General features: G+C 44.7%; 3 protein-coding genes across 10 annotated transcripts in view; 1 reads left to right on the forward strand and 2 right to left on the reverse strand.

Moving 5' to 3' along the window:
- The window catches only part of LOC100122663 (potassium voltage-gated channel protein Shal), an 84,080-nt gene extending 72,843 nt beyond the window's left edge, over positions 1 to 11,237 (forward strand). For 2 of the 4 annotated variants that reach the window (XM_016987600.2, XM_008204593.3), the window contains 2 exons: positions 2,826 to 3,195; positions 5,723 to 5,807. In XM_016987600.2, the coding sequence (XP_016843089.1) occupies positions 2,826 to 2,972 (147 nt within the window). In that variant the 3' untranslated portion in view covers positions 2,973 to 3,195; positions 5,723 to 5,807. Of the gene's footprint in view, positions 1 to 329; positions 414 to 2,825; positions 3,196 to 5,722 lie in introns of all 4 variants that reach the window. The other 2 variants (XM_001606223.5, XM_031922076.1) reach the window with 2 other exon arrangements.
- Positions 9,990 to 16,313, reverse strand: LOC100122706 (histamine-gated chloride channel 2). Of its 3 annotated transcripts, none has more exons than XM_031922078.2 (9): positions 15,315 to 16,313; positions 15,174 to 15,249; positions 14,907 to 15,038; positions 13,371 to 13,548; positions 13,073 to 13,299; positions 12,908 to 12,994; positions 12,453 to 12,764; positions 12,008 to 12,213; positions 11,139 to 11,797 (listed from the first exon to the last, which is right to left on the reverse strand). In XM_031922078.2, the coding sequence occupies exons 2-8, from the start codon at positions 15,245 to 15,247 to the stop codon at positions 12,015 to 12,017; spliced, it is 1,209 nt and encodes a 402-aa protein (XP_031777938.1). In that variant the 5' UTR covers positions 15,248 to 15,249; positions 15,315 to 16,313; the 3' UTR covers positions 11,139 to 11,797; positions 12,008 to 12,014. The 3 variants fall into 3 exon arrangements, with proteins under 3 accessions (XP_031777937.1, XP_031777938.1, XP_008202828.2); XM_008204606.4 differs by having other exon boundaries at positions 12,912 to 12,994; positions 15,315 to 16,299; XM_031922077.2 differs by lacking the exon at positions 14,907 to 15,038 and having other exon boundaries at positions 9,990 to 11,797; positions 12,912 to 12,994; positions 15,315 to 16,287.
- Positions 16,314 to 17,999: 1,686 nt separating this feature from the next.
- The window catches only part of LOC100122716, a 162,539-nt gene continuing 154,979 nt past the window's right edge, over positions 18,000 to 25,559 (reverse strand). For all 3 annotated transcript variants that reach the window (XM_016981315.2, XM_016981314.2, XM_032595784.1), the window contains one exon: positions 18,000 to 23,839. In XM_016981315.2, the coding sequence (XP_016836804.1) occupies positions 23,582 to 23,839 (258 nt within the window). In that variant the 3' untranslated portion in view covers positions 18,000 to 23,581. The remainder of the gene's footprint in view (positions 23,840 to 25,559) is intronic.

Here is a 25,559-nt window from a genome sequence, read left to right on the forward strand (position 1 = left end):
TCACCACCACCACCGCAACCTGGGACAACCTACTACGACCTACTACCACCGCACCGACCAACATCGACCACACGACGACCTACGACGCGCAACGACTCTTGTCTTGTTGTTCCTCATCTGTGTGTGTGTCTCTGTTACTCTCTAACGCAATGCACCTGAACGTAACGTCCGACGACGATGACGACGATGATGATGACGATGGTGCGAAACCCACGTGTGTTTGGGGAACACCCACACACGCGACCGCGCGCACCCGATGGTGGCTCGAAAACACTTGCGCGTGCTCACGCTGTTAACGAACCGAACGAATCGAAAAATCGCACACGCAGAGTTTATCGTATCAGCTAACCGCCAGCGAAAACAAGGATAGAGTGGTGCTCGTTTACGGCGACCGTATAGAAGTGAGGACTAAGGTAAAGAACCTTGCATTTCCTGGGAAGGAAGGCATTCTTAAACTTGTAATGTGTAACTCGACACCAAAGTCTCTATTACATCATACATATATCTATTATATATGAATATATAATTATCGTGCAAGCACGTTGCCGTTGCCGTTCCAAAAGCCAATGATCATTAATGGTTCTGTATATTATCTCGATATGTCTAGATCGATATTCAGAGCACACACGCTTTATATGATTGATTTATATACCAACGTCGCATTGTCATTGTGTTTATGATTATATCTGAGAATATAAGGCTAGTTCAGTGTTTTCAATAAGAAACGTACTCTTTCAAAACTCAATGCTAATTGTCCACCACCACCACTAACCATCACCAATACCACAACCACAACCACCACCACCACCACCACTACCACCACCGCCACAGCAGCATAGAAAGCAAGAACTTAGATGGATCCGAATAGAACAGAAGTGAAAGATTCAGAGCGAGTGTATAGAACTGCTTTAGATTGGGACCAAGGAAGATCTGACTCTGTCGTGTGCCAGCATCTTCGTTGCCCAGCAGATTATATGACACACACCTGTATACCTACTGCGTTCAATAGGAGAGAATACGATGAAAGTGAAATCACATATACGTCCTCTGTGAGAGATAGGATCTATATAAAGTAGCTTCGCCTGGCTTTCATCCTCTACATGTCGTTGTGCAAGCGTTAGTCGGATCCTTCGAACGAAAGAAGACAAACCTGACAATAACTGTGGATCTATAGTTTGACCTTGTTTTATCACACCTTCTTACAACCTAGGTCTCTACTTTTTTACTTTTTCTCTTTTATAGTTACTTTATATTTTTATACAGTTACCGATTGATCAAGCCTGCGCATTATCTTTTTTATATTTATACTATTTATACTGCCTCTGCATCCATGTACCGCGACGTCATCGAATGCCTCGCTCGACGTTGCTCTGCATCGCTTTTTTTGACTAAGTAACATAATTCACCTTTTATTCCATTGTTCAACTTGACACCACAGTAATAATCGAAGAAGCGATGATTGTTGTACACGTATCCACGCTTATTTAGGTTAGGAGTCTCTCTCCCCTACACACCGTACTATTCTACGAAGACGAAGAAATCCTCGTTCCATAGAATAGGGGAACGTCTCTGACTCTCTTGAGAAACAGAACAAAGACAGTATTAGTGACTCTCTAACCAATGTGGAATGATATACGCATTGTATACATATGTCGATGTTGTGATACTGCCAATAATAAACAAAACGAATGTTCAACCTTTTTTATATAAGTATTATCTCAATGTTTATCCATAGCTGTAGAGTATAAATTTAGATTTACATTTGTTATATACCAACTTATTTATTACTATAAAATTAATTATCGATATATTACAATAGTAAATAGTATTAATGTAGTTTCGATCTCTAATATTTTTTACTATATCTTGAATGTTTACATTTAATTATCTTATCGTATTATACCTCTTAAGTATTATATTTGTCTTAATTATTGTTGTATCTGTGTAATGTGTCTCTCCTCCCTTAATTACTATTATTATATTATTGGACTATACATAACAACCTCCCGATAAATGGCCGTAGCAAAGCTTTAATGTTCTGTCTTGCTTATTATTACCGTATGATAATCAAAGACAATCAGAAACGATCAATGTCTCGCATGTGGCTTGTAAAAGTAGTCCGCTTCGATCTCTCTCTATATATAACCCTATATTTATATTTATATTATATATATAAAACATAAGTATTATATATATATATTTTTTTTTTACCTCTTTTTCCATATATAAATATTATTATAATTCTCCACTTCTTTATTCGCTTTGGCGAAGTCGAGCAGGTTTCTCCAGAGGGACAAGCTCGAGTGTAAGAAAGTGAAAAATATGCAAGCCCGTTTGTCTAGCGCGGCGCCCCGGGAGGATTTTAGTCCTGAGCCGCGTGTGTCTATAGCTACCGCGTGCTTTACGGCCGTCGTGGAGAGCCTCGTCACCCGGATGGAGATCCTGCTCCCTTCGCAGGGCGAATTTTTACATACTACTATGAATTTTAATTTTTTTTTTAATTTAGAGGGAGAGCACGAGAATGCGTGTTGACGAGCGAATGCTGAATAGAGATTACTCAGTAGAGATGAGCTTAGATCAGAGCGAAAGTGGGTATGTGGTGGTCTCCGCGGAGGATGTAGCTTCGCGATGCTTGAATTTTTCAAAAAAGGGATGATCCTCCAGGGAGATCAGCACCAGTGTGTGGCTGTGCTCGGTTGTAGAGATTGCTAGGGATATGGGTAATGATGATGATAATGATGATGATGATGATGATGATGAGCACGCAGAGAAAGCTGTGGATGGAGAAAGGAACTGAAACATGTCCGAAATGCCAATTGTTCCAGGACCTAAAGAAGCGCGGTTCCCACACCTGCGACATGCAGGCCCTACGGCCACTTCCGGTTCCTACCACCACCACCACCATGACCACCACGTCTGCCATGAGTACTTCCGGTGGGCCGCCACCGCTTACGATATCGGAGACTGCTTGAGTCACGTTCATAGACCAAACACCAACACCACCACCACCACCACCACTATCCCCTATCCGATATTGATTCACCTACTACTACCACTACCACCACTACTACTATAACTACTACTACTTCTACTACTTCTACTACAACTACAACTACTACCGAACCACCGTCCTCCTCTACTCGCTCGAACAAAAACTGAAAGTCACAGTCAGCCGTGTCAGGCCTTGCTTAAACGGTGAGCCCTCTATACATCTCTTTAATGTCTCTTCTAACGTCTGATGATGAATCTCGGCTGCCTTCGCATCCTCGCGCGTTCGTTCGAGAGAGTCTCTCTGTTTACACTCGTCGTGAGCTATACCAGCGTCCAACACTGCAAGGTCGAGTGTCAATGGTGTGTGTGTGTGCGCGCGAGAACCGCGTCCATTCAGAGTAAGTACGAAGCTGCTTTGTGCTTGTTGAAAATTTGAACGGAAATGAAGATAAAAAGACGATGTAAAATTTACCACCGCTCACACCATTGCATTTGTCCCCGATGTGTGTATACCACCTTGACTATATATACTTCCTGAGGTGGCTCGAGTAGCTCGTGTCCGATGCTCCCTTGTGTCGCTTGTGGACGGGTCTGCCATTGTAATCCCGCCGAAGCGAAAGACAACGGCCGGCCCCTTCGAAGTAAATGGAAAAGACACACGAGTATAAAGTGCATTTCATGCCTGCCAGAATATTATACTTTGTTATATAAGGAATGTTTTGTTTGATTTGATCCATCACAATATAGCATGGTTTTACTTTATCAATGCACCTGCTGACCTTTTTTATACATATACCACTGCTCGCTATACCTGAGGAAGTCTCTGTAAACTCCTTGTATGATTTTCCACTTTGCTCTTTATACATGTATACCCATATCCCTTTTTCCACTGTAAATCGAGGAACGACGATGTCTATACAGTCTTCGCAGTAGTCTCTCGATCGAAGCGGAGACACAGCTGCGTGTACAGCCAGAATTTTAACTATCTCCCTCGCCTAGCGACGCACAAAGGATGCGAGAAAATCGGATGCGAAGGCAGCTCTCTCGTTTAGTTTCTAGAATAAAGCGATATCTGGAAAAGAGAAAGCCAGCGAGCGAGCGGCATTATGGAAGAGAGTTCCGAGGAAAAAGAAGCTCCGAGGCACGTATCTCCGCTCGTACATACAGCCTCTCTCTCTCTCTCTCTCTCTCTCTCTCTCTCTCTCTCACACACATACAGAGTGAAAGAAAGAGACAGACAGAGCGTGTGTAGTCATAGCGGAAAAACGAGCGAGCGAGCGAGAGAGAGAGAGAGAGAGAGAGAGAAAGAGAGAGATAGAGAGCGAGTTTCGTTCCCGGCCTCGGAGCTCCTTTTATCGGCTCGCGGATCGATGCGAAAGCGGGAGCTTGCGGAAGGGGGCGGCGCAGCGCGTTTCTACGCACGCTCCCCGGGCTACAGAGCGAGAGCTCGCGCGCGCGTGTGTGTACGAGGGAGAGAGCTAATACCGGAGCGCGAGCTTTTACCCGCCGAGGGTATTCCAGGAATCTAACTGCCCCGTCCAAGGAGGGCGATCCTTTTGTGCACGGTTCTTCTCTTTCACGCGCACCTCATCGCTTGTGAAAGATCATCCGCTCGTCTCTCGTTCCGCGACTACCCGCTGTGGGTAACGTGGACAACTTCGCTGATCCCCGGCTGGTGCGCGGAATCTCCGGAGCCAGTCGATTCTATTACATTCGAGCCACGGGGATGCGCCGATTAGCAAAGACTCGTTCCAAAGCTAGCCGTGTGTCTTCGATTGAATTCCGCTGATTAAGCTTTGATCTTGATGCACGCGCGAGCTTACTTTGATGAAAATAGCTTGCAATTGATACTAGCCCCGATTGATCAACGCGTTTAATTGGACGGGTTATAAGCGACTTATGCTTCTTCTTCTTTTTCAATTTTCAAGTAGACTCGGCTTTCTTCCGAGTCAAGGTCGCGCGTCATCTTCTAATTGCGCGTATATGCGCGTTGCAAGCTCTCGTTGTTTACGAAAGCTCGTGCATTCGTTAAAATATTCCGGGAAGTCAGCTAGCCGGGAGAGCGCTTCATGAATATGCAAGGAGGAAATCTGTGCTTTACGTCGAATTCTCGCGCGAACGTTTAAAAACTTTGCGTCGGTGTGTGAGAGAGATGTAAAAAAGGGGATAACGTCGAGGAGGAAACTGAGCTGGGCATCCGAGAGAGTTCGTTGGATAGTTTCGATGTAATGGGCGGAGAAGAAGAAGGTGATCGAGTTGAGGGTATCGATTAACGAAGATTATCACTCGGATACATACGCGAGCCGCGAATTCATCGTCGAAGGTCAAGACCGACTGGGTAATTGAGGTTAGGTGGCTCTGGATTTGAATATTGTCAACGACGCGCATTTTTCTCACTTTCGTCAAATGCCACTCGAGCAGCTCTCTCGCACTTGATTGCTTCGCGAAATTCGCTTTTGTGAATCGCTGATGACGGCTGTATCGATTCGAGGCATTTGGGCTGTGATCTAGATCTGCAAATTGGAGTTTTTTTATTCCGCATTTTCGAAAGCTTGCAGCAGCTTTCGTAACTCGATGGTCCTTATATTTGACGTAGAATATGTTATGTACGATAAATCCGCCAAAACAAAGCTCCGCAGCATCTCATATTCCAGATATCGCAAAATTCGAGAAACGAGTCTCTGAAGGAAAAAGCCTTGTGACAGCCAATTTTTTTTCTTTGTATTTCCAGCTGCGACGGCCGCACACGTAAAGTGACGGACAGACAGTCAGAGAAATCCACAAATACACACACACACACACACAGAGACACAAGAGAAAAAAACGCCACTCGAGCGAATCAGAGGTATCGAGTGCCAAGAAATACACACAGAAAGTCGAGAAGATTTTGCCGGCCGCAGGACGAGCGAATACACACGCGACGAACGAAGAGAGACGACGAGGAAGATATACCGTCGACGGACAAACTATATATATGATATATGCACTTCGTTGTGAAACGAGCGAGAAAAAGACGTTTTTTCCCGGTGCTGATTGTAAGCATCGACGACGATTGTCAACGAGCGAGACATTGAAGTATATGTGTGTGTGTGTGTGTATATATATATATATATATATATATATATATATATATATATATATATATATATATATATATATATATATATATACACACATATACTTCAATGGAGACTCATCAGCTCATATATATATATATATATATATATATATATATATATATATATATATATATATATATATGAGCTGATGAGTCTCCGGACGAGATGGTGAAACGAACAAATGAATAATTGAACACACATTTCGCCTTGTAATATAAATAACGTTATACACAAAGATGAGGACGATGAGAGAGAGACACTTTTTTCCTCGATCCTAGGCTAGCTATATATAAAAATCTATATGATAGTGAACTTTTTCGGAATCGTCCGGCGCGCGCGCGGCGAGTAATATCGTGTTCTTTATCTTTTTTCGTTTTTTTTTTAATGTATAATGTATCATAAATAAACGACATTTCAAACGTATTATACATAAATATGAAAGAAAATAATTAAATAAAACGTAAGGCAGAGCAAAATAATTCACAGAGCGAGAGAGAATATGTATATCGTATGGAAAACGTAGCGAATTGTTAAAAGGAGAGCGAAAGCGTAGACACGAGATGCATACAAATATTAACAAACACGTTATATATATATATATATATATATACCCGTTGTAAAATAGTGGCCTTTCGCGGTCTTTCGTAGCAGATATCGCCGCCGTGCACACGCATCTACGCGCATATACGCCTGACTCTCGAGTGCAGCGCGTCGATGAAAAAACCCTCTCGCGACGAGAACCAGGGTGTCTCTGCGCGTGTGCGTGTGCAAGATTCACTTTCCGAATGAAAGGGACAGAGAGAGTTTCTCGCTTCGCCTCTGACAGCAACAATTTGGATTATGCGGGTGCGAAAGCGAAAAGAGAGTGTGTGTGAGAGAGAGAGAGAGAGAAAGTACCTCTGTAAATTAAGTAAGAAGATGCCCTCGTTCTTTCAAACTTCGCGCCTGCGCGCGAGGTTGTGTACTACCTAAGTGTGTCAAGTCGAGAGAAAGGGTCGTTATGCATGTGCACATTACGTGGCTGGCGAGCGCGCGACGACTGTATATACAGACCGTCCGTCGCTCTCTACGTTTTCTCTCTCTGTTTGTTGCTGTTGTTATTATCATTACGTCCACTTTCCTCACACACATACACCTACTTGCCACAAATCAATCACTCGGACTTTTTCTGTCTACAACTTGACTTCTATACTTGCGGAGAACGATATGCATCGCGTAATGTGCACACGCTTAACCCGACGATATACATATATACATAGATTATTAAAGGAAAGCGCGCATATAACAAAGGATAACAAAGTATAACACGACTAAAGGCGAAGGCGACGATCGGAGAGTGGGTTGACGATGGCAAATAAAGGAGTTGAACATTGTACATAATATATGAAAAAAAAAGTCGAGCGAGCCGTGAGATATTGTGGACGAAGTGGGCCCGCGACGTTAAAGAGTTTGTATATGAATCGAGGAATCAATTCTAAATCGAGAAGAAAAGATACGATTATTTCGGCTCCGCTATTTTTTTCCTCGGCTCCATTAACCGCGACGCGCGAAACGAAAGAAGAAAATCCAACTAGTCGGAGCAAGTCGCCCCTGTCGGCGGTCTCGTGTCTTAACGATGTGAAATAAATGAAATAATTAACATATAGACAAAGTGAATTAAAGATACTATACATACGATTAATTTACTTATATATTAAATAATGAAGATAACAAAAAAAAACTCGCTTCCTCTTCCACATTCCTACGTAACGTGTAAAGAAAATAAAGAATTATCAAATGAATATAAATGATATATGATATATGAGAGAAAAAAAAGTAAAGTATACTGTGTCGTCGTCGATTTTTTAAACGAGTGCAGATTAAGAGAGATAAATGAGAGAAAAATAAATAAATACTTGAATTATACTTACCTAAGTGTCGTTTTATGCTCAATGAATCGACGATGTTCAATTAGACGTAACGAAGCACGAGTGCGCTGTCGAGATATGCGTATATAATGACTGAGTGCGTGCGAGAAATTTTTCCTTTAACCGTAGCGCATACTTAGTAACAAAGATAAATACAAGAAAAATTATGTATATGATTATATAAGCAAGTGCGAGAGCAAAGATGCGAAGCGACGACGAGAATGGAAGCGTGAAACAAAGTGGCGACGCAAGCGGCAGATTACACTTATTTATATATATAAATACATACTTAAGCGAAAGGCAGTTTAAAGAAATAATAATAAAATAAACGAGATGCTAACTAATAACCTCTAAGTCCAAAATCATTGACTAGAAATTCAGAATAAGCAAACTAATACCAAAAAGGGAGTACATAATTAAGAGTATATATATTTAACGAGAATAAAAAACACTAATAAATTAAATCGTCGGTGTCGTGATTGTAGTTCTGTATACCGTTCAAAAACTTGTAGCGCGAGGAAATAGAAGCTGCAGCGGGAGAAAATAACAACCGATCGGTGAAGAAAATTAACGCAGTCTATGTAATAGAGGCGGGAAATTCAAAACGAAGCGAGAGTCGAGCCACGGAAGGATTTAAGAAAAAAAAAAAATAAAGAGTCTTTCAATTTTACTACCGTAAACTGCCAATTTTTTCGAAGCAAGATAAAAAAATAAACAAATGTCGTACTTTTACGTGTGTGTATAAACAGAGACAAAAAACAAAATAATCACAAAACATGGGGGGAATTTTGAAAAATTGCGAAATCACCGGCACGGAGATCATCGCGAGACGTCTGGCGTGACTCGCAGTAGATCGAGTCCGCGTACGGTCGGACACACATATCCTTTATCGTCGTTGAATTCGTCGCGCACTTCCGTTCGAGCTGAATTCGAATTTTGCTTATCGTTGAATAGAATCCAGTCAATTCTCGGAAAGACGAGAAAAAAAATAACACAACGCCAGACGCAGCCGCCGTTTCGTCGTCGTCGCGAGATCGACTTTTGTTTTGATAAGAAAACGCAAGCGAAAATATAATAACCGTGTAACACGTTGCGGGGGGGTTTAATGACACAAAACATATACTTGTATAAATAGTAAACTATTAAAGGACACTAGCCGTCCACAGGCGCTGCGTCAAGATGCCGGCGATGAGGGTCAACGAGTCGACCTTTTCTTCTTCTTTCTTTTTCTATTGCAAAGCTCACACCTTGTACACGTACTCTTACACACACAGACAACACGTTCAACTCGTAGGCTCTCGATTCTGTACTGACATGACTATTCAAACAATAGGAACAATTCGGATGTGAAAATTGTATCGATTTTTTACCTAATAATTAATAATAACGATAATACTTATACATCGCCCTCTATGATTTCGAGCTGGTAGTTGGCAGCCTGATTTTCTGCGCGAGCCCATGCATACACACATTGTACACAGTACTTTGCATAAGAAAATACGAGTAAAGAGGGAAGGCAGGTTGTGTAGTCTAACGTCACGAGCTGAACAATAGGACCAAAGTCACCGGCTGATTGAAACGAGCGAATAAGGGATGAATAATAAGCGGAGGAAACAAACGGAAAAGATGCTATTGTGAATACGAGAGAATAAGAGCTAGGATGCGAGAGATGAATAATAATTATAACTGTAATAATTCTAATAATAACGATAACAAAAAACACACATACACACATTAACCGTAGGTGCGAGGGAGGAGTATTTGAAATTAAGCAAATGAGAAAAAAGGAACAAAAACACGCAAACAAAACATAGCGTTATCGCGGGAGACATTTCGAGGGCGAGAACCGCTCTTTTGTCAAACTCTCCGTGGCGAGCACACAGAGCACAGATTTAGGACGAACGATTGTGTGTATCGCAGGGGGAGTCTGTAAATAAACTTTGACGAGCAGGTCTCGCGCTTTTTTTTTTTATTTTTTTCCAGCACGAGGCACTTTTGTTGACAATAAACAGTTTCACGCAAATTCCGATCGTTTGATCGTTTTTCTTTTCATTCAGCAGACACGCGACACACACACACACACAGACACAAAAACAGGCGAAAAAATTAGAAACAAACTGACGAGTTGAGAAGCAGCAGCGAAGTTTCGCGTAGATTAGCGGGGGCGGAGAGAGAACGACGACGAATTACCGACGAGCGCATGTATAGACAGGTCTTAGCGAGTATTACAATAAGCGAGAGTGAGGAGAGGAGAGTAATATATTAGAATGAAGACGAAGAAAAAATTATTATATTATCGCGGAGGAGGAGAGCACGAGGTGCGCCGTAGCCTTAGAGCAAAAGAGAAAATAAAAAGCAGAAAAAATCCTCTATAAAGAACCCGTATAGGATATAATTTGCGTGCGATATACGTATATATATATATATACATAGACGAGACGAGCGAATGTTGTACTTGCGCGTATGAGAGAGAGAGCCAGAGCGTGTGTGTGTGTGTGTGTGTGTGCGAGTGAACGTGTTCTACACCTACTAGAGAATTAATGAAAAATCAGTCCGAAGTTGCTACCGATCGCCGACGTCGCGTTATACGATATATAATATTACGAGAGCTCGTTCTAATGTACTCACACTCGCAGGAAGGAAGAGGGAGAGATACACACGTGTGTAACCCGCGGCTTCGGACCAAACGAGAGAAAATCTATATTTTCGAAGTACTACTATTACTACTACTACTCGAGAGTTTAAAGAAAAAGAACGGATATAATATACGAAAAAAACGTACGACGGCGACGGTTGATCCCTTTATTATATACGATGATATTTAATATATCGAGAGAGCTGCGCGCCGGTCACGGAGCGGATTGCGGGGGCCGAAAACTCGAGAACTCGCGCGACGTTGCGTAGAGCGGACGGGTCGATGTTTATTATGTTTTTTGCGAGAAAGAGAGAAAAGCGAGGCGAGATTGATGTGTGAGAGCGAGTGAGTTGTACTCGAGTCGATCGTGGATCGATCATCGATGAGAGAGAGAGAGGCGAAGCGCATGCGCGATTGTATTAAACTCGACGGACGATTATCGACGACGTCATATATAAGGGAGAAAAAAATGAGAAATGAAAAAAGGGCAGAACAGAAAAGTATATTTATTATCAATGCATATATGAACCGATGAGATGAATATATGAATGAAATAATGACAAAATAAAGTACTGTCTTTATTCACGTTTCCTTGCGCTTATTCATTGATATGCTTCGTCCACCCAATCCCCAGGATCCTTTCCCCGTTTCAGCTTCGTCGATCGTCGTGTACACACACACACACACACACAGGTAAGCCCTGTTTTATATCTTTTTATTCCTTTGAAAAAAATCTTTACAGGCTTGTCTCTTATACGCGGAGCCTTTGCGAGAGCTAACAACGTGTCGTTATACATGTCCATATAATTAGTGTTAAAAGTCCCTTAAAAAAACTCTAAATATAGTTAATAATCGTATTGACAGAGTTATCATGTAAGTACGCCTCGCGACGATACAATATACATGGCTTATTCGAGTACACGATATGTACAGCAGTGTTTGTCGCTCTCTCTCTCTCTCTCTCCCTCTCAGAGAAAGGTGCTCCAGTAGACGACGTTGAGGATGAAGAAGGCGAAGGGGAAGAGGAAGCGCGATACCTTGTCGATGTAGATGGCTGTGGCGCGGCCCTCGCAGCACGTGTCGTACTGCACCGTGGGCGGGCGCACCGGGCTTCTGCTTCGCTCCGACTCCGACCTCATTGGCGTCTGTTGACAGGAAATGTTTTTCTCTATTTATTCTCCACATAGGAAACAATACGCCAACGCCACAATAAATTATATCGGACTAACTAATATAAGAATTAATCGGGGCACCATGGATTAGCTGGTAAATGTCCATATAAAACAATTCGCTGAATTTGGTGGAGCTGAGGTGGGCTTGGAATTCGCGGTGTGTATAGCAGCGAGGATGCATACCTTGAATTCATCGATGGCCTCCCGGAGATCCTCGTCTGAGTATCCCTTCATGGCCTTTGTGGCGACCGGACCCATGTAATTGTTCACGACGGCGAATTCCATGAGCGAGAGGAAGACGAAGACGCTGCACGACGACATCCACACGTCGATGGCCTTGACGTAGGAGACCGGGGGCAGCGACTGCTGCGACTGCGTGTTCTGCGTTGCTGTTACACAGAAACATCATTATTTTATTAACTTTGATCTTCTACCCGATCTCCGCTAACCCGAAAGCGAGAAAAAAATCCATTCGTTCCGAATCGCGCGGCGGCGATGGCCTCTCGCGGTTCTATATGCCGTTGCTACGGCTTCCCTGCAACGTCTCCCCCTCACTCACGCGATTCCCGTGTACGCGCCGTGTGTCTCTATATGCCGTCGCACACACACACTCCTGATGATTTCTTACCCAGGGTGAGCAGCGAGGTGACGCCGAGGGTGACCCGGGCGGGTATCGCCTCGGGCTTGATCCAGAAGGCGATCCAGGACATGACGACGATGAGGGCCGAGGGTATGTAGGTGTGGAAGAGATGGTACCCGAGCCGGCGGCGCAGATTGAAGACGATCTGGATGCAGGTGAAGTTGCCGGTCGAGTACTCGATCGTGCAGTCGGTCGTGTAGTTGTTGGCGATGTCCAGCTGGGGCAGCTCGATCTCCGGGTTGACCACCAGCGGGTCCGTCACGTTCCAAATGAACACCAGGTCCTGCGTCGTGTGCGACACTGCAACGTGTTTGTTTCTCGCTTCAGCATATCTCTCTCTCTCTCTCTCTCTCTCTCTCTCTCTCTCTCCCTCTCTCTCTCTCTCTCTCTCTCTCTCTCTCTCTCTCTCTCTCTATGTCAGGATGAAGGTTCGCGGAACGTACTTACAACTCTCGATCATCATTGAGCATATTTGAGTATCGTGGGGGTAGGACTCGAACTTCATGGCGCATGACAGCACTAGGGTCAACCTGCAAAGGAAGTTCGAGTTTAAGGAAGCTGATCAGGTGCGGGATGATGTAGCGGCGAGAGAAACGCGAGCGACCGACTTGGACATGTAGAGGAGAGTCTTGTCGTGGTAGAGCCAGAGGTAGTGGTTGGGTATCGACATCTCGTGGAACGTGACTTTCTTCGCGTTCTTGAAGAAGCAGTCGGGCCTCCAAATGTTGTGCAGCCAGTCGACGTCGAGGATCCGGTACTCCTCCGACATGTTCTCCGGCAGCCTCAGTCGCGAGTCCCGCCAGCTTTGCGCGAGAAATATGTCCGCCACGTAAGTCTGCCGGGAATTCCACACCAATAATATACGTATAAGTATTATGCGAGAGAAACCAAGTTAAAATCGCGCACCATGGACTCTTCGTTGATGGAGTCGATGCTGAGGACGGTGACGTGGAAGTAGACTATGGTCGGCTGGCCCAGATACTTGGGCGCCCTGTGCTTATCGTAATTCTTCGGGTTTATGGGCAGGATGTCCCTCAGGGAGAGCGAGACCTCCTTCCTCCCGTAGTCCTCGCTTTCCATTTCTCTGCAACAGACCGTTTGAATTTTCCTCACGGAAATTGCCCCGCTTCCGTCTACGCGCCCTCTGTATGTCTGTGACCTATATATATTTCGCGGCTTGTGTACAATCGATACATTGTTTAGACGCGAAAATTCCGAAAATTTAGATATTCCAGCGGAGATTAAATTTCAATTACGCAAATTCCATTCTAAGCCCGCCTGACTGCAGTGTGCCCTCCTGGTCTCAACGCTTAATTACATCGAATGAACGGCCCGCTGGATTCGGGGATCAAAACGCGAATTTCGATATGGGTTGAGAATCGAGGTTGTGCCAGAGAATATAGTCGAGAATAAGTACGATTTCTATGATATAAGTCTGGCAGGAGACGAGTCGCCAGTTATTACGCAATGAAATCGTCGAATTCACCGCGGATTATATCGAAGGCTTTCGCTTTCACTGCTCGAATATTGAGCTTCAGCGAAAGAGCATATCACAGCCAAAGTAAATAAGCGAATATTAGCGATTCCGATGAAACAGCAATATCGGCAAGAGCGACACTCGCGCGAGAGAGAGAAAGAGAGAGAGAGAGAGAGAGAGAGAGAGAGAGAGAGAGAGAGAGCCGGCGAAGAAGCCATAAGAGGTCTTCGTGCCGTGCATACCCTAAAGTTCATCCGACAACGTTCTTTGCTCTCCCCGTGTACTTGTCGTTAAAGTGCATTAATAATAGAGACCAGAGAGAGGGCTTTTTCGTTCCGATTTCCAGCATCGCTGCCACCACTGACTCATTACCGTCGACGAGCAACGATTATCGCTATCGGCTGTGTCGTTATCGGGGAATTTTCATTTGCGACGGTGTAATGTGTATCTCGATTCGTATCGCGTCTTTTTGTCCTTTGCCGTCCTCGTTACAAGGAGCTGGCACGAGTCAATGTGGTTCGGGAGAAAATTACAGGTTTACTCGTGTGCAACCAACACAACTCGAAAAGAAGTACGCGTACTTTTCAGGCGAAATGTACTGCGAGCTGATCACTCTCTACTGGCATCCGAAGAATTGAAAATGCAATCGGATTTTTTTTCAAACACATACGCGTACTTCCTCGCTGAAATTCGACCTCCGAGGAAAAAACCCGTACGCGTACTTCTTCTTCTCGTCGTTTCTCGTGCAAAAAGAATACTCAAGAAAATGAAAGAAAAATCTTCACAGCTCTATGATGTGTAGACATGTCAAATGATAAAAAACTCGTTAGTTAAAAATAAAAGTAAAAACTGTGCAAAAATGATCACATCGACAAAATCAAAGTGCTCGTGCGAAAATCAAATCAGAATGAAAAATAAGAAGATAGCGCGCGGCTCAGAGAGAAAAACAAAACTCATCAGTTTACCTTGCGATCTTCGGAAAAAACCGGTAGCCGCGTTTTCTCGCCGAAAGTCGAATTGTACGTGAGGTTAGGCTGTTGAGCTTAAAGTGCCAACCTTCGACCTCCGTGGAGAGGACGGCCTTGCACACTTTGTCGCTGGTCGAACAAATTTTCAAATCAATGTCTACTCGCCAATCGGTCATTGCTTCGTTTCTTTTCACCGCGAACGGATGCGAGGGAGAATTAATCGAGGGCCGAGGGCTGATCCGAAGCGATGCGATATATACTTACGGATAGTGTAAGGCTGCCATGTCAAAGAGGGTGTAGAGGTAGCAGCATAGGATCGCCAGAGAATGCCTCCTCATACCTGCGGTGATAAATTTCACGACAACGTCTCACTCGTATCGTACATTACGCGAGGACAATGCTCACCGATCAGCTGGACATTCTACTCGATCTTATCCGCTTCTCTCTGCTCGCAGTGGTCCGCTATCCGGCCGAGCGGCAGTTTGTCTCCATCTCCGAGCTTTTCTCTCCTCTTTCTCTCTCTCTCTCTCTCTCTCTCTCTCTCTCTCTCTCTCTCTCTCTTTCTCAACGAAGCAGAGAACGAGCACCGTATCCAAGCGTCCTTTTCCAAATCATCCGATTCTGCCGATTTTTGCCTCTACCACTTGTACCTCATCTCTCACCGCTTATCGAGCAAACTCACGAGGCGCGTTCGCACAGGTATGCGCCGCAGTGCTCTCGCTCTATCCATCGCTCTCGGCATCAGAGAGGCCAGGAGCCCCCTGTGACTTTAAGCCAATTTCCCTATCGACTAACTGATTAAGCCCTACTCTTTCATCGGGGCGGCGGTGGGTGGCTATATGCCATTCGCCGATCGACGACGCGACGATCACGTGTGCGTCGCGTGCGGCTCCCTGTGCAGCTGTATGTGTGTGTGTGTGTGTATGTGTGTAAGAGAGACACTGGGGGAGACTTCTTTATCGCGGGAGGGACAGAGATATTGAGAATTTATGGATGACGGCTATAGGCTGCTGATATGCCTTTGACGAGTCGATCGCAGAGAGAGAACGACTTTTATGCCCGTACACGCCCGATCCGGGAAGAGAGACTTCCTGGAATTTCGTTCGCAGTTGCTTCGGCTCGCGTTAATTAAACGACAGAGGTGTATCGCTGCTCCACGCACCGCGTTGTATAATTGTTATTCATACAGCTATCGATCCTTCGCTCACCCGCGAGAAGCCCTGTATGACTTGCTTATGTGCTCCATTTAAGATATGACACACGCGTGTAAATATTAGTACGTACTACTTGCATCGGCGTTCGTTAGCCTCGTCGTCGTGCGACAGATCCGGAACGAGAGAAAAAAAAAGCGAAGCTCTGATCAGCGAGCACTTAATCGGCGTCGAGACGCTCGTCCTTCGATTTCTCAATTTCGCGCGTAACAGCGAAAAAAAAAAGCGCGGCAAGGTCGTATTATGTCAATTATAGAACGTTACGAGATATACATTTCCAAAGCCGGCGCTCTCGGCTGTACATAGCCGAGTCGGAGTGTCTAGCTCGCGAGCAGTTAGTTGCGTTGCGGTGCGCGAGCTAACGCCTATAAGTGGACTTAAGCCGACGTGTGGCCGCGGGGTCGCGTCAAACACGATCGCGAAAGCTGCCCCCCTTTCTCTCTCTCTCACTCTCTCTCTCTCTCTCTCTCTCTCTCTCTCTCTCTCTCTCTCTCTTCCTTGTACCAATGTCTTGGAAGGCTGCCTCGCATTTGCATTTGTTGTCGATCGCACGAGACGCCCGCTGTCACAACTGCGGCTATTGTCGGGAAGCCTACTGCTTCGAGCTATTTGCATATTGGGCTGTATATATTGTTTTGACTCTTGGGGATGTTGGAGTGTTTGGAAAGACGCTGAGCTGCGTTGTAAGCTGTTTGAGTAGGCTAATGAATTTGAACGAGAATCGAGTCTGATGACTACTACGTACTGACTGACCAACCAACAACCCCCACGAAGTTCCATCCCCGCGTAGACGAACATCATGCTCTCGCGAGTCTCTGTCTTACCGTCGGCTTTGTCGCACGCGAGAGGCACAGTTCCAGCTCTCTCTTTCTCGCGATGCAGTAATACAGTTACGGGCGAGAAGCCAATTTCGCGATTATCACGCCTAGCGGCGACTGCCCCGTCCTGCTCCCCTCGTCGCAGTTTACACAGTCCACGGCTCGAAAACGGATTATCGAACGAATCACCGTCCCGAAACTTCGCCGAGCTTTCCGCCAGATGGCGCCACCAATCGGCGCAAGCTCCCATCAATCGGTGCTTCCGCAGCTTGCCATCGTCAGGTAACGCAGGAATCCGAGTTACCAGCGCTCGAGAGCCACAACGAAGCTCTTACCGACAGCCGCGAGCTTGCGAGCTTCGTATCGACCTGCAGCTCTCGACCCTTCACCTCGTTTCCTCGTCGGGTCACCAAACTGGAGAGGCGCCGTGGCCCATACATTTATTTTTAATGACGATACTGCAGACGTGCTCGCTCGCGAATTTCTATTTTTAGAAACACGGCCTTTCTCTCTGAGCGCACCTTGCGCTCTCGCTCGCGCACAAAGCTGCCTGACGGATTTTGTTGTCGATGTTATTGTCGTTATATACTCCTATTGCGTTATTGCAGCGCTGCAGCAGCAGCAAGTCGGCCGAGGTTTGTGCAAACTATTTTAAACGAGAGTTAATTGTAGAGAGAGAGAGAGAGAGAGAGAGAGAGAGAGAGAGAGAGAGAGAGAGAGAGTAATAAGGTGTTATAATCATGTCGTCGTGCGCGTAGAAGACACTTGTCACTTTCAAATTAATTATTCACTGCATTTCGAATACAAATCCCTATTGTTATTTATTGTCTTCGCTTGAAAAGCTCCTGGACAAAGCTCGATGACGTCATGAGCATGATTCTGTATTCATTCTCTTGTATTCATTCTTACGGTTGCTCTGCTAAATTAAACGCAGCGCACTGCAAATTATGCCAAATTGCAGCAGCAGCGGCAGCCGCTTGCTTAGCAGGTACACGCTGCCGAATAAACAGAGGAAAACTCGTTCCACCGACGGGTTTCGCAAAAAATAACAAGGCGCGCCAGCTGGTAATTATATAAACAATTTATTTCGTTTATTATGTATTTATAAATGAATAAATAGGGTGTCTTGTGAGCTTAAAGAATTATCTCTTTAGAATTAGGACTACAACAGAGGCTACTTTAAACAATTAGAATGAACGCTCGTTGGCTGGTTCCCCGCGCTCGGGGGACCCTGATATGTTTGTTTTTCATTTCATTTTCTTTGTGTGTATGTGTGTGTGTGTGTGTTTTTTCGCGTATCGCCGTATCCTCGCATAATTCGCTCTCTGTGTGTATTACTCTCTCGTTCATCATCTGTGTGTCTCTGTGTGTGTTTCATTCGTTACAACGAACTTCACGCGGGAAGCATCGCAATTTTATAAGTTGCGCGGTACACATCGTAGTTTTAAAGAAATCTCTCCGATCTTGTCATCATCATCCTCGCTTCAAACCTCTCGTTGACATAGCTACGATTCAAACTTTACAACGTGTCGAAACATCCGCGGGTGAGTTAAAAAATATTTGTACAGGGTTGTAATATAAATCAACGAACGCTCGTCGTTTCTGCTTTGCGCACACTGGAAAGGTATGAGCTCTAGTCGCCACTCGCGGAGCGTTCTTTACACTTATTATTATTTCCGGTTGATCAACAAAGCTGGAAAACTAATGGAAACGTCAACAAATTCTATTTAACAATACTCGACTGCCAGTGGATACACTGGAGAAGATTGAGCTCGTCTCGAACAAGCGATACACGGATATTTATATATTCCGAACAAAAAGCGAGAAATTAACGTTGCAAACGAGCCAACGTCTTCTTCAGTGTACCAGCTGAATACATAACAAAAATAACGCCCAAATCATCCACTCGACAAAACAGTGCAGTGCAAGCCACATACACGCGCTCTCTCTCTCTCTCTCTCTCTCTCTCTCTCTCTCTCTCTCTCTCTCTCTCTCTCTCTCTCTCTCTCTCTCTCTCTCTCGCAACGATCAACGATCAACGTACTTATAAATCTCTTTCTCCAACAAACGAAACTCCGGCTGTATAATACAAACACACACGTGCGCGCGCGCTAATTCTTGCCCCCTCGTGAACGAGCTTCGAGAAAAGCAGCGCCTTCCCATAATCCGATCAGGGACGTTAGGCGGCGACGATCCCGTTTAAACGGATCCGACGATGACTCGCGGCGACGGAAGCAGTGTATTCTGTGTGTCTATAAACGCAACGAGACAGGACAGCCGACGACACAAAGCGCCTTATCGCTAGGAGCGTAAGTATATAACGAGGAAGCGCTTTTCGGAAAGAAGAAGGAGGAGAAGAAAAAGGAGAAGAAGAAGAAGAAGACGGAGGCGGAGGAGGGAGAGAACGATTCGACGTGATCGATGCGCGTCCCGCGAAAATGCAAGATTTACGTGAGGTCATCCCCCAGTTTCTCGTGCGGCTTGCAGGTATGTATGTGAACGAGGAGACGACGTGAGCTGCTTTGGCAAGGGGCGCTCGCCCTCTCTCCTTTTCGGCGTTTCTGCTCTTTACAATCGATCGTTACTCGATATTCTTTCGCGCGCAGCCTTTATTGGATGTGTGTCGAGGCTAATTTTCTTCCTCCGAATTCGCTCGCGCACAACACATATGTCTCTCTTCCTCATCCGCATAGACGCGAGATTATGTACACCTGCACATTCGGTCGCGTCCTGTTAAATTTACATTCGTTATCGCCGCCGTCGTAAACTTTATACAATATTGCTTTTCCGATAGCCGCGTCACACAATGCACACACACGCATTCGGTTTATATGAGGGAAAGTGTATATAGAGAGAGGGGGTAGGGCTGAGAGACGGAGGACACAGGCTCGTTCCTCGTGTGTATCGCGTGCGATGCAACGCCTCAGTGTCAATGTCATGTAGCTGATTCGAAAGACCGATTCAGCTCGTGACTCAACCGAACTGGGGTTTTGGGTTAGGCTTTATCGGAACATCGAGCTCCGATAAGGGGATGATGTAAGGAGGGTATTTTGGGCGCAGAGCCTCGATTTACGCGATTTTGAATCGGGTAAATTGTTTGCTTAGTAAAACGCGTCGTAACCACGTGAGAAAGTTTTCTCCTTATATGCCGCTACAGTGGGTCAATTTATAGAAAAGGGTGTGTAAGAAATCGTGGTTCAGTAGGAACTACAAAAACCCTTTAGATGACTTTTTTTATCAAAGCTTCGCTTATTTTTTCATCAATTTTTCGTCGTCGAATCGGTTTTACGCTATTATCTTTAATTTTATGCAAAATTTGTATATATCGTATTTAAAAATTCACTTCGAGTGGAACAACAATTTATCTTTTTGATAAAAGACGTAAGTATTTTATAAAAGTGTATAATAGTATAATATATTTTTGATAATGAGTTTCCTTGATATGATTCGTTTTTTTTCATGTCTCGCGTTGATATGTATTCGAATATCTCTCGTTAAGCGTGAAATTCATTAGCTCTTCTCAATAGCCGTTCAAGTGCGCGATAATCTAAATCTACGACAAGTTAGAAAGGACGGAAAAGTTGTAAGTTGAGATCGTTTGATAATATCAAGATCATAAAGTGTAAGTTAAAGGAGTACAGTTATTTTTATAACCTTTAGTTGAAACGTTCGCAGGAGAGTCGCAATAGATATAGTAAAAGTGCAAAGTGGATAAGACAGTATTAATTCGCAGGGATTCGGGACGACGAGCCTGTGTCACTCGATTCTCGTTAATTTTCCAACGAAAAAATCTTCGATTTCATTCTGGCATCGAGACAAAAACGTGAAAACGCGTCGTGAGTTTTTCTTTGGAAGCACATGATTGGATCGATGAACATAAAAAAATCCTAAACTCGTGAAACAATCAGCCAAAAGCCACTTCCTCGATCACGCAACGCAATATTTACAATCGCAAAGTTTAAGCCGGCGCACTCCATTGTTCTCTATACGCTATCCAGAAGTTTTTATCTTCTCCGAAAGCGGATCTGCCAAGCAGACGTGTACACGCGTTTACATACAATTCCTACCTAACTATCTATATAGCTACACGTGTGCGGTGGTGTGTGTATATGTATATATAGAGCGACCCGCGCAGACAATCGCGAGGCCAAACTTTATGTACGCGTACTTAGCCAGAGCCCAACTAACCCTGCGATTACAGAGTGTGATTAATGTACATCGTGCTTCGTTTTCATAACATAATAAGCATCGCGCGCGCGCACGCGTCCGTGACCTCGACTCCAAAGCGATGCACTCGCGTCGGCACGAAATTCGTCTCTCTCCCTCTCTGTCTTTCGTTTTTTTTTTTCGATCTACATAATTCAACGCTTAATCGACTAATCTCACAAGTAACGGATCGCCTAAAGTCTAAAAAAAATAAAAAACCAACCGCCAGGAAGCGGCGAACAGCGACGACGGCGACAGAAGCTGTTACTCTTATTTGCCCCGCAGCGGCGAGGGACTATATAGTATACACACGACAAGACTACGCAAGGGCTTCAGAGCAGAAAGGAAGTATAAGGAACGACGGCGCGTTGAAAAAGTCGCGTCTGCTGTATGCGTGCAGGCGCATGTATGTTTAATCGCGGTGTCAACGCCTGCGGCTTCATGTTCTCGCGCACGCTACGCCGTTATCGGCAGCGTTATATTCTTACGGTTATCGTTATTATCGTTATAAACGCTGTCTAGCCCTCTCGCGCGGGCGCGACTATTTATGCACTCGATCGTCAAAGAAGCTCGCGAGCTTTCGTCGCTTTCGCGGAAGAACGAACGTCGCTGGTGCAGTGCCAAGGCAACGACAAGTCGACGAGGAAGCAGATTGAAAAATACTCTTTCACGTTTGCGCGAATAAGCAGCGCGCGTAACGGGCAACGAGGGAGAGAAACAAGATTTTCTCTCGAAGAAAGAGAGAGAGAGAGAAGCCAGACGCGAGACGATGTGTGTTTTCAGGCGCCTTTTTCTCATTCGAGACACTCGCGGGTGCGCAAGCGCGCTGTAAAGCGACGGTATACCTGCTCTGTCAGCTTTTTTGATATGTTTTATCGTTTATATTTGTATAGAACATTCTCAGAGGCTCTTATTGTTTCGAATACTGCGGGTGTTTACAAACGGAATTTCATTATACTTTATTGCGAGTTTCATTAGTGTAATTGGATTACATTTCTTGTGATTATATATATACGTATATAAAAACGATTTTGTTCCTTTCCATTTTCAGTTTACAACTCGAATCGTCAAGATTTACACGGAACGATGAGCGCCCGATTTAATCGCGCGCGAATCATTCTAGCTCCTGCTTATATTTTTCTATCAGGGGAAAGCGACGGACTGGGCTAGACCTCCTTTTGTATTATATACCATAGAATATGTACTTACGTTTACAAAACAAGCAGTACCACGAGTATCCCTTCGTAAAACTACCGCGAAAAACTTAACGAAATCAACGACTAAGCTTGAGTTCCCGACCGATTCAAAGGAACTTTAATACTGATAGAATATTCGACACTGGCAACCTAATCTATACAAAGACTTTTAATACAAATTTGTACCTTCAATTAACGTGGTAAGCATTTATCATTTCGTTTTTCTTATCCTTCTTTCGTTACTCCCTTTCCCCTTCTTCTCGAACGAAAAGACATAAACACCCGTAAAATCGCTCTCCTCGCAACACGTATATGTACAGTCTTGCTGCATTGTGTGTGCATTTAAACGCTAATTAGGCTGCCACCGCTATGAACCTATATGTATACATAAGCGCTAAACGTAGTCGTGCACATCGCTCGCGCAGTGATATGATGCGTGGAGACAGCGGCGCGAACGTATACCGCATCGCCGATTCGTTTAGGCGCGCGCGCTCACTCTCACTCTCTCGCCTAACTTAGGAAATTCCTTGCTAAGGGATCAAATGCATATCTCGCTCTCACGCGCGCGTACAATGCGACGCGCACATGCTGTTTAATAGGTTTACACACCTCTACTACGTCGCTCGTCATAGATCGCTTCCTTTCTTTCTCGCTCAATTATGTACAAACAGTCGCGCGCCACTCGCCCCCGCTACAATCGTACATGTATGTATAGTATTTTTATATATATATATATATATATATATATATATATATATATATATATATATATATATATATATATATATGTAAATCGTGTATGTATATATTTATATATATTAAAGCTTAACGTATATACAGACGTAGGTGTTTGCATGCGTAGACCCACCGTTCTCGCGCCGCGTGTAGCCCCCTACAAAAATAAATCGCGTGGGTTTTTTAACTTGCGCCATCGCATACATTGAAAATAGGGGTCTCTGCTCCCTAACGCAGACCTGTAGGAATGAGCTTTGCTGCCGATGAACGAGTAACTCAAAAAAACATGATAGATCGGCGAACCACCTCTACAGGTCGATGCAGCCCCCTACAACGCAATTCTCAAATGGCCCCCAAAACCACGCGCCTCATTCTCATAGGACATCGACCAGCAGCGATTCGCTCGAGTAACGTGGTACGTGTGCAGCTTTAGCAGCAGCAGCGGTGGTGGTGGTTCTTGTTGTCGCGTTTGCGTCGTTGCCGAAGTCGTTCTACGAGTCCTGGCGTCACGACGAAGAGATGGTGGAGAGGAAGGAGGTAGTGGGTCCAGCGAAGACGGCAAGCCTGAGGGTAACGAGAAGACAAACGAGCAGCAGCCCGAGGGAAGACGAGGAGGATGCGAAGCGGAGGGCGCCACTGGCGCGCGGCAGCTTGATCTCGACCTCCGCCATCTTGAAGATCGAGAGCAGCGGGTGACTGTGCACCTCCTGGTGCCGGTTGTTGATCTTCTCGCTGAGGTCCTGCAGCATCGACGCGCATTCCTCCTGAGAGCAGAAAGTTATAGTATGGTTAGTATTTCATATTTCCTTAATTTTAAGGGGGTATGTCAGGCAGCCCCTTAAGGGGACACTCATTTTCCGAGAGAAGAAAGTTTTCAGAATCACCCGGACCCATCAATACTCGACGCTATGCTCGTTATCGGAAAAGCCAAAAGAAAAATCACGAACTCCCTTTTCTCTCACACCTTGCCGGTAACGCGCTAAAAGATCCCATCGGCTAATCCCCGCTGTCTCTTTCCATTATCCTCGCGCGCGTTCCGCTAATAGGCTTTGCCTGCCGCGCTGCAGCTCCACCTTAATCCAAACGGTCGGCTCTGCCAGCGTTAAATAAGCATCGCCGCCGAGAGAAACAGCCAGAGCTCGGCAGGAAATTGCAGGGGACGCGAGAGCGAGCCTTGACCTTGGGGGGGCGAGGCTCAGCCCCCTAAAATAAAAAACTCGTTATCGGCAGCGCAAAAATTCGACGCGGCCGGAAATTAAAGATTCAACGAGCCACGAGAGGGGGAAGAGGAGGATTTCTTTTTCGAAACTCCCGACGAGTTTCAATTCATTAGCGTCGACTGGGATTACGGGCTGATAATCGACGTGTATTTACACGTTGGATATTTTCGAAAAATTAACGCGTCGATGAAGATGTGTAATGCAACGCACGCTTGCAATAATTTGAATAATGTAAATAATACGAGCTTAATCATTCTGGGGGGTTAAATTCAATTTAAATACTTTCGTCGGTCCCCCGCTTTTTTTACCCCACTTTTGTTCTTGCAGAAGTAAACGAGACAATGATTGCATTAACGCATTAACGATGGCACGCGCTTGTTAATTCTACTTCTCGAGCGTATTTGCGCGAAAATACTCTAATTCGAAAACGCTAACGACGCTGATTAAAAGCATCACTCCCGCGGACTCAAAGACGGAACAGCAAATGCGTTTTGCTACATAATGGAATGACGGCCCCTTGAAGCAAGTAGCGAGCTCGGAAAGAGTGGCTCTTTGATCCCAGTATTTAAAATTTCACAAACTTACGCTGGTACACGCGCAGCTGTTATTTGTTGAAAAAAAAAATAATAATAAATACGTCAAACAATTTCTAGACCGCGAAAAATCTCTGCCGTTAACCAATATTTACATCGAAAGTTATTCGCGGAACGGCGAAAAAAGGAAGTACAGATCGCTCGTAAACGTCAATCGAAAAAGTATCACGAGCTCGGAATATTCTGGAGGCACTTGAATTTTATTGCGCGGGAGAAAAGTCCGACGGGGGGAATCCGACTGACGAGCTTTTCATCGAAGAAATTTATGCGTGCAACAGCTAAACAGAGAGAGGGAGAGAGAGCCTTGTAATTCATCATGTTCCATTTCGCTCCGAGATTCGCGAGAAATGAACCAATTGCATTACCATTAAAATGTTATTGGATTCACGCGATGATGTAATTAGCGGTGCTCGAGTGCTTTCCTAATTTACAATCCTCGTATATAGGTAGGAAAGAAACTCGGAAAAATTATCGAATTTTTTATTTCGTACGCCTTTTTTCAAGTCGAAAAAAAAACATCTCTGCTTTACCTGTACTATCGTCAAACTAATCGACAAACAGAGCACGCAGTCGATCTTCGTCCTCTAAATTTTCCATCAACACTGATTAAATTCCTCCCCCATACAAAACAAAACGACCATTAACCTCGGCGCTAAACGAAAGACACACAC

Source organism: Nasonia vitripennis, chromosome 1, assembly GCF_009193385.2.
Source record: "Nasonia vitripennis strain AsymCx chromosome 1, Nvit_psr_1.1, whole genome shotgun sequence".
Classification (NCBI taxonomy): domain Eukaryota; kingdom Metazoa; phylum Arthropoda; class Insecta; order Hymenoptera; family Pteromalidae; genus Nasonia; species Nasonia vitripennis.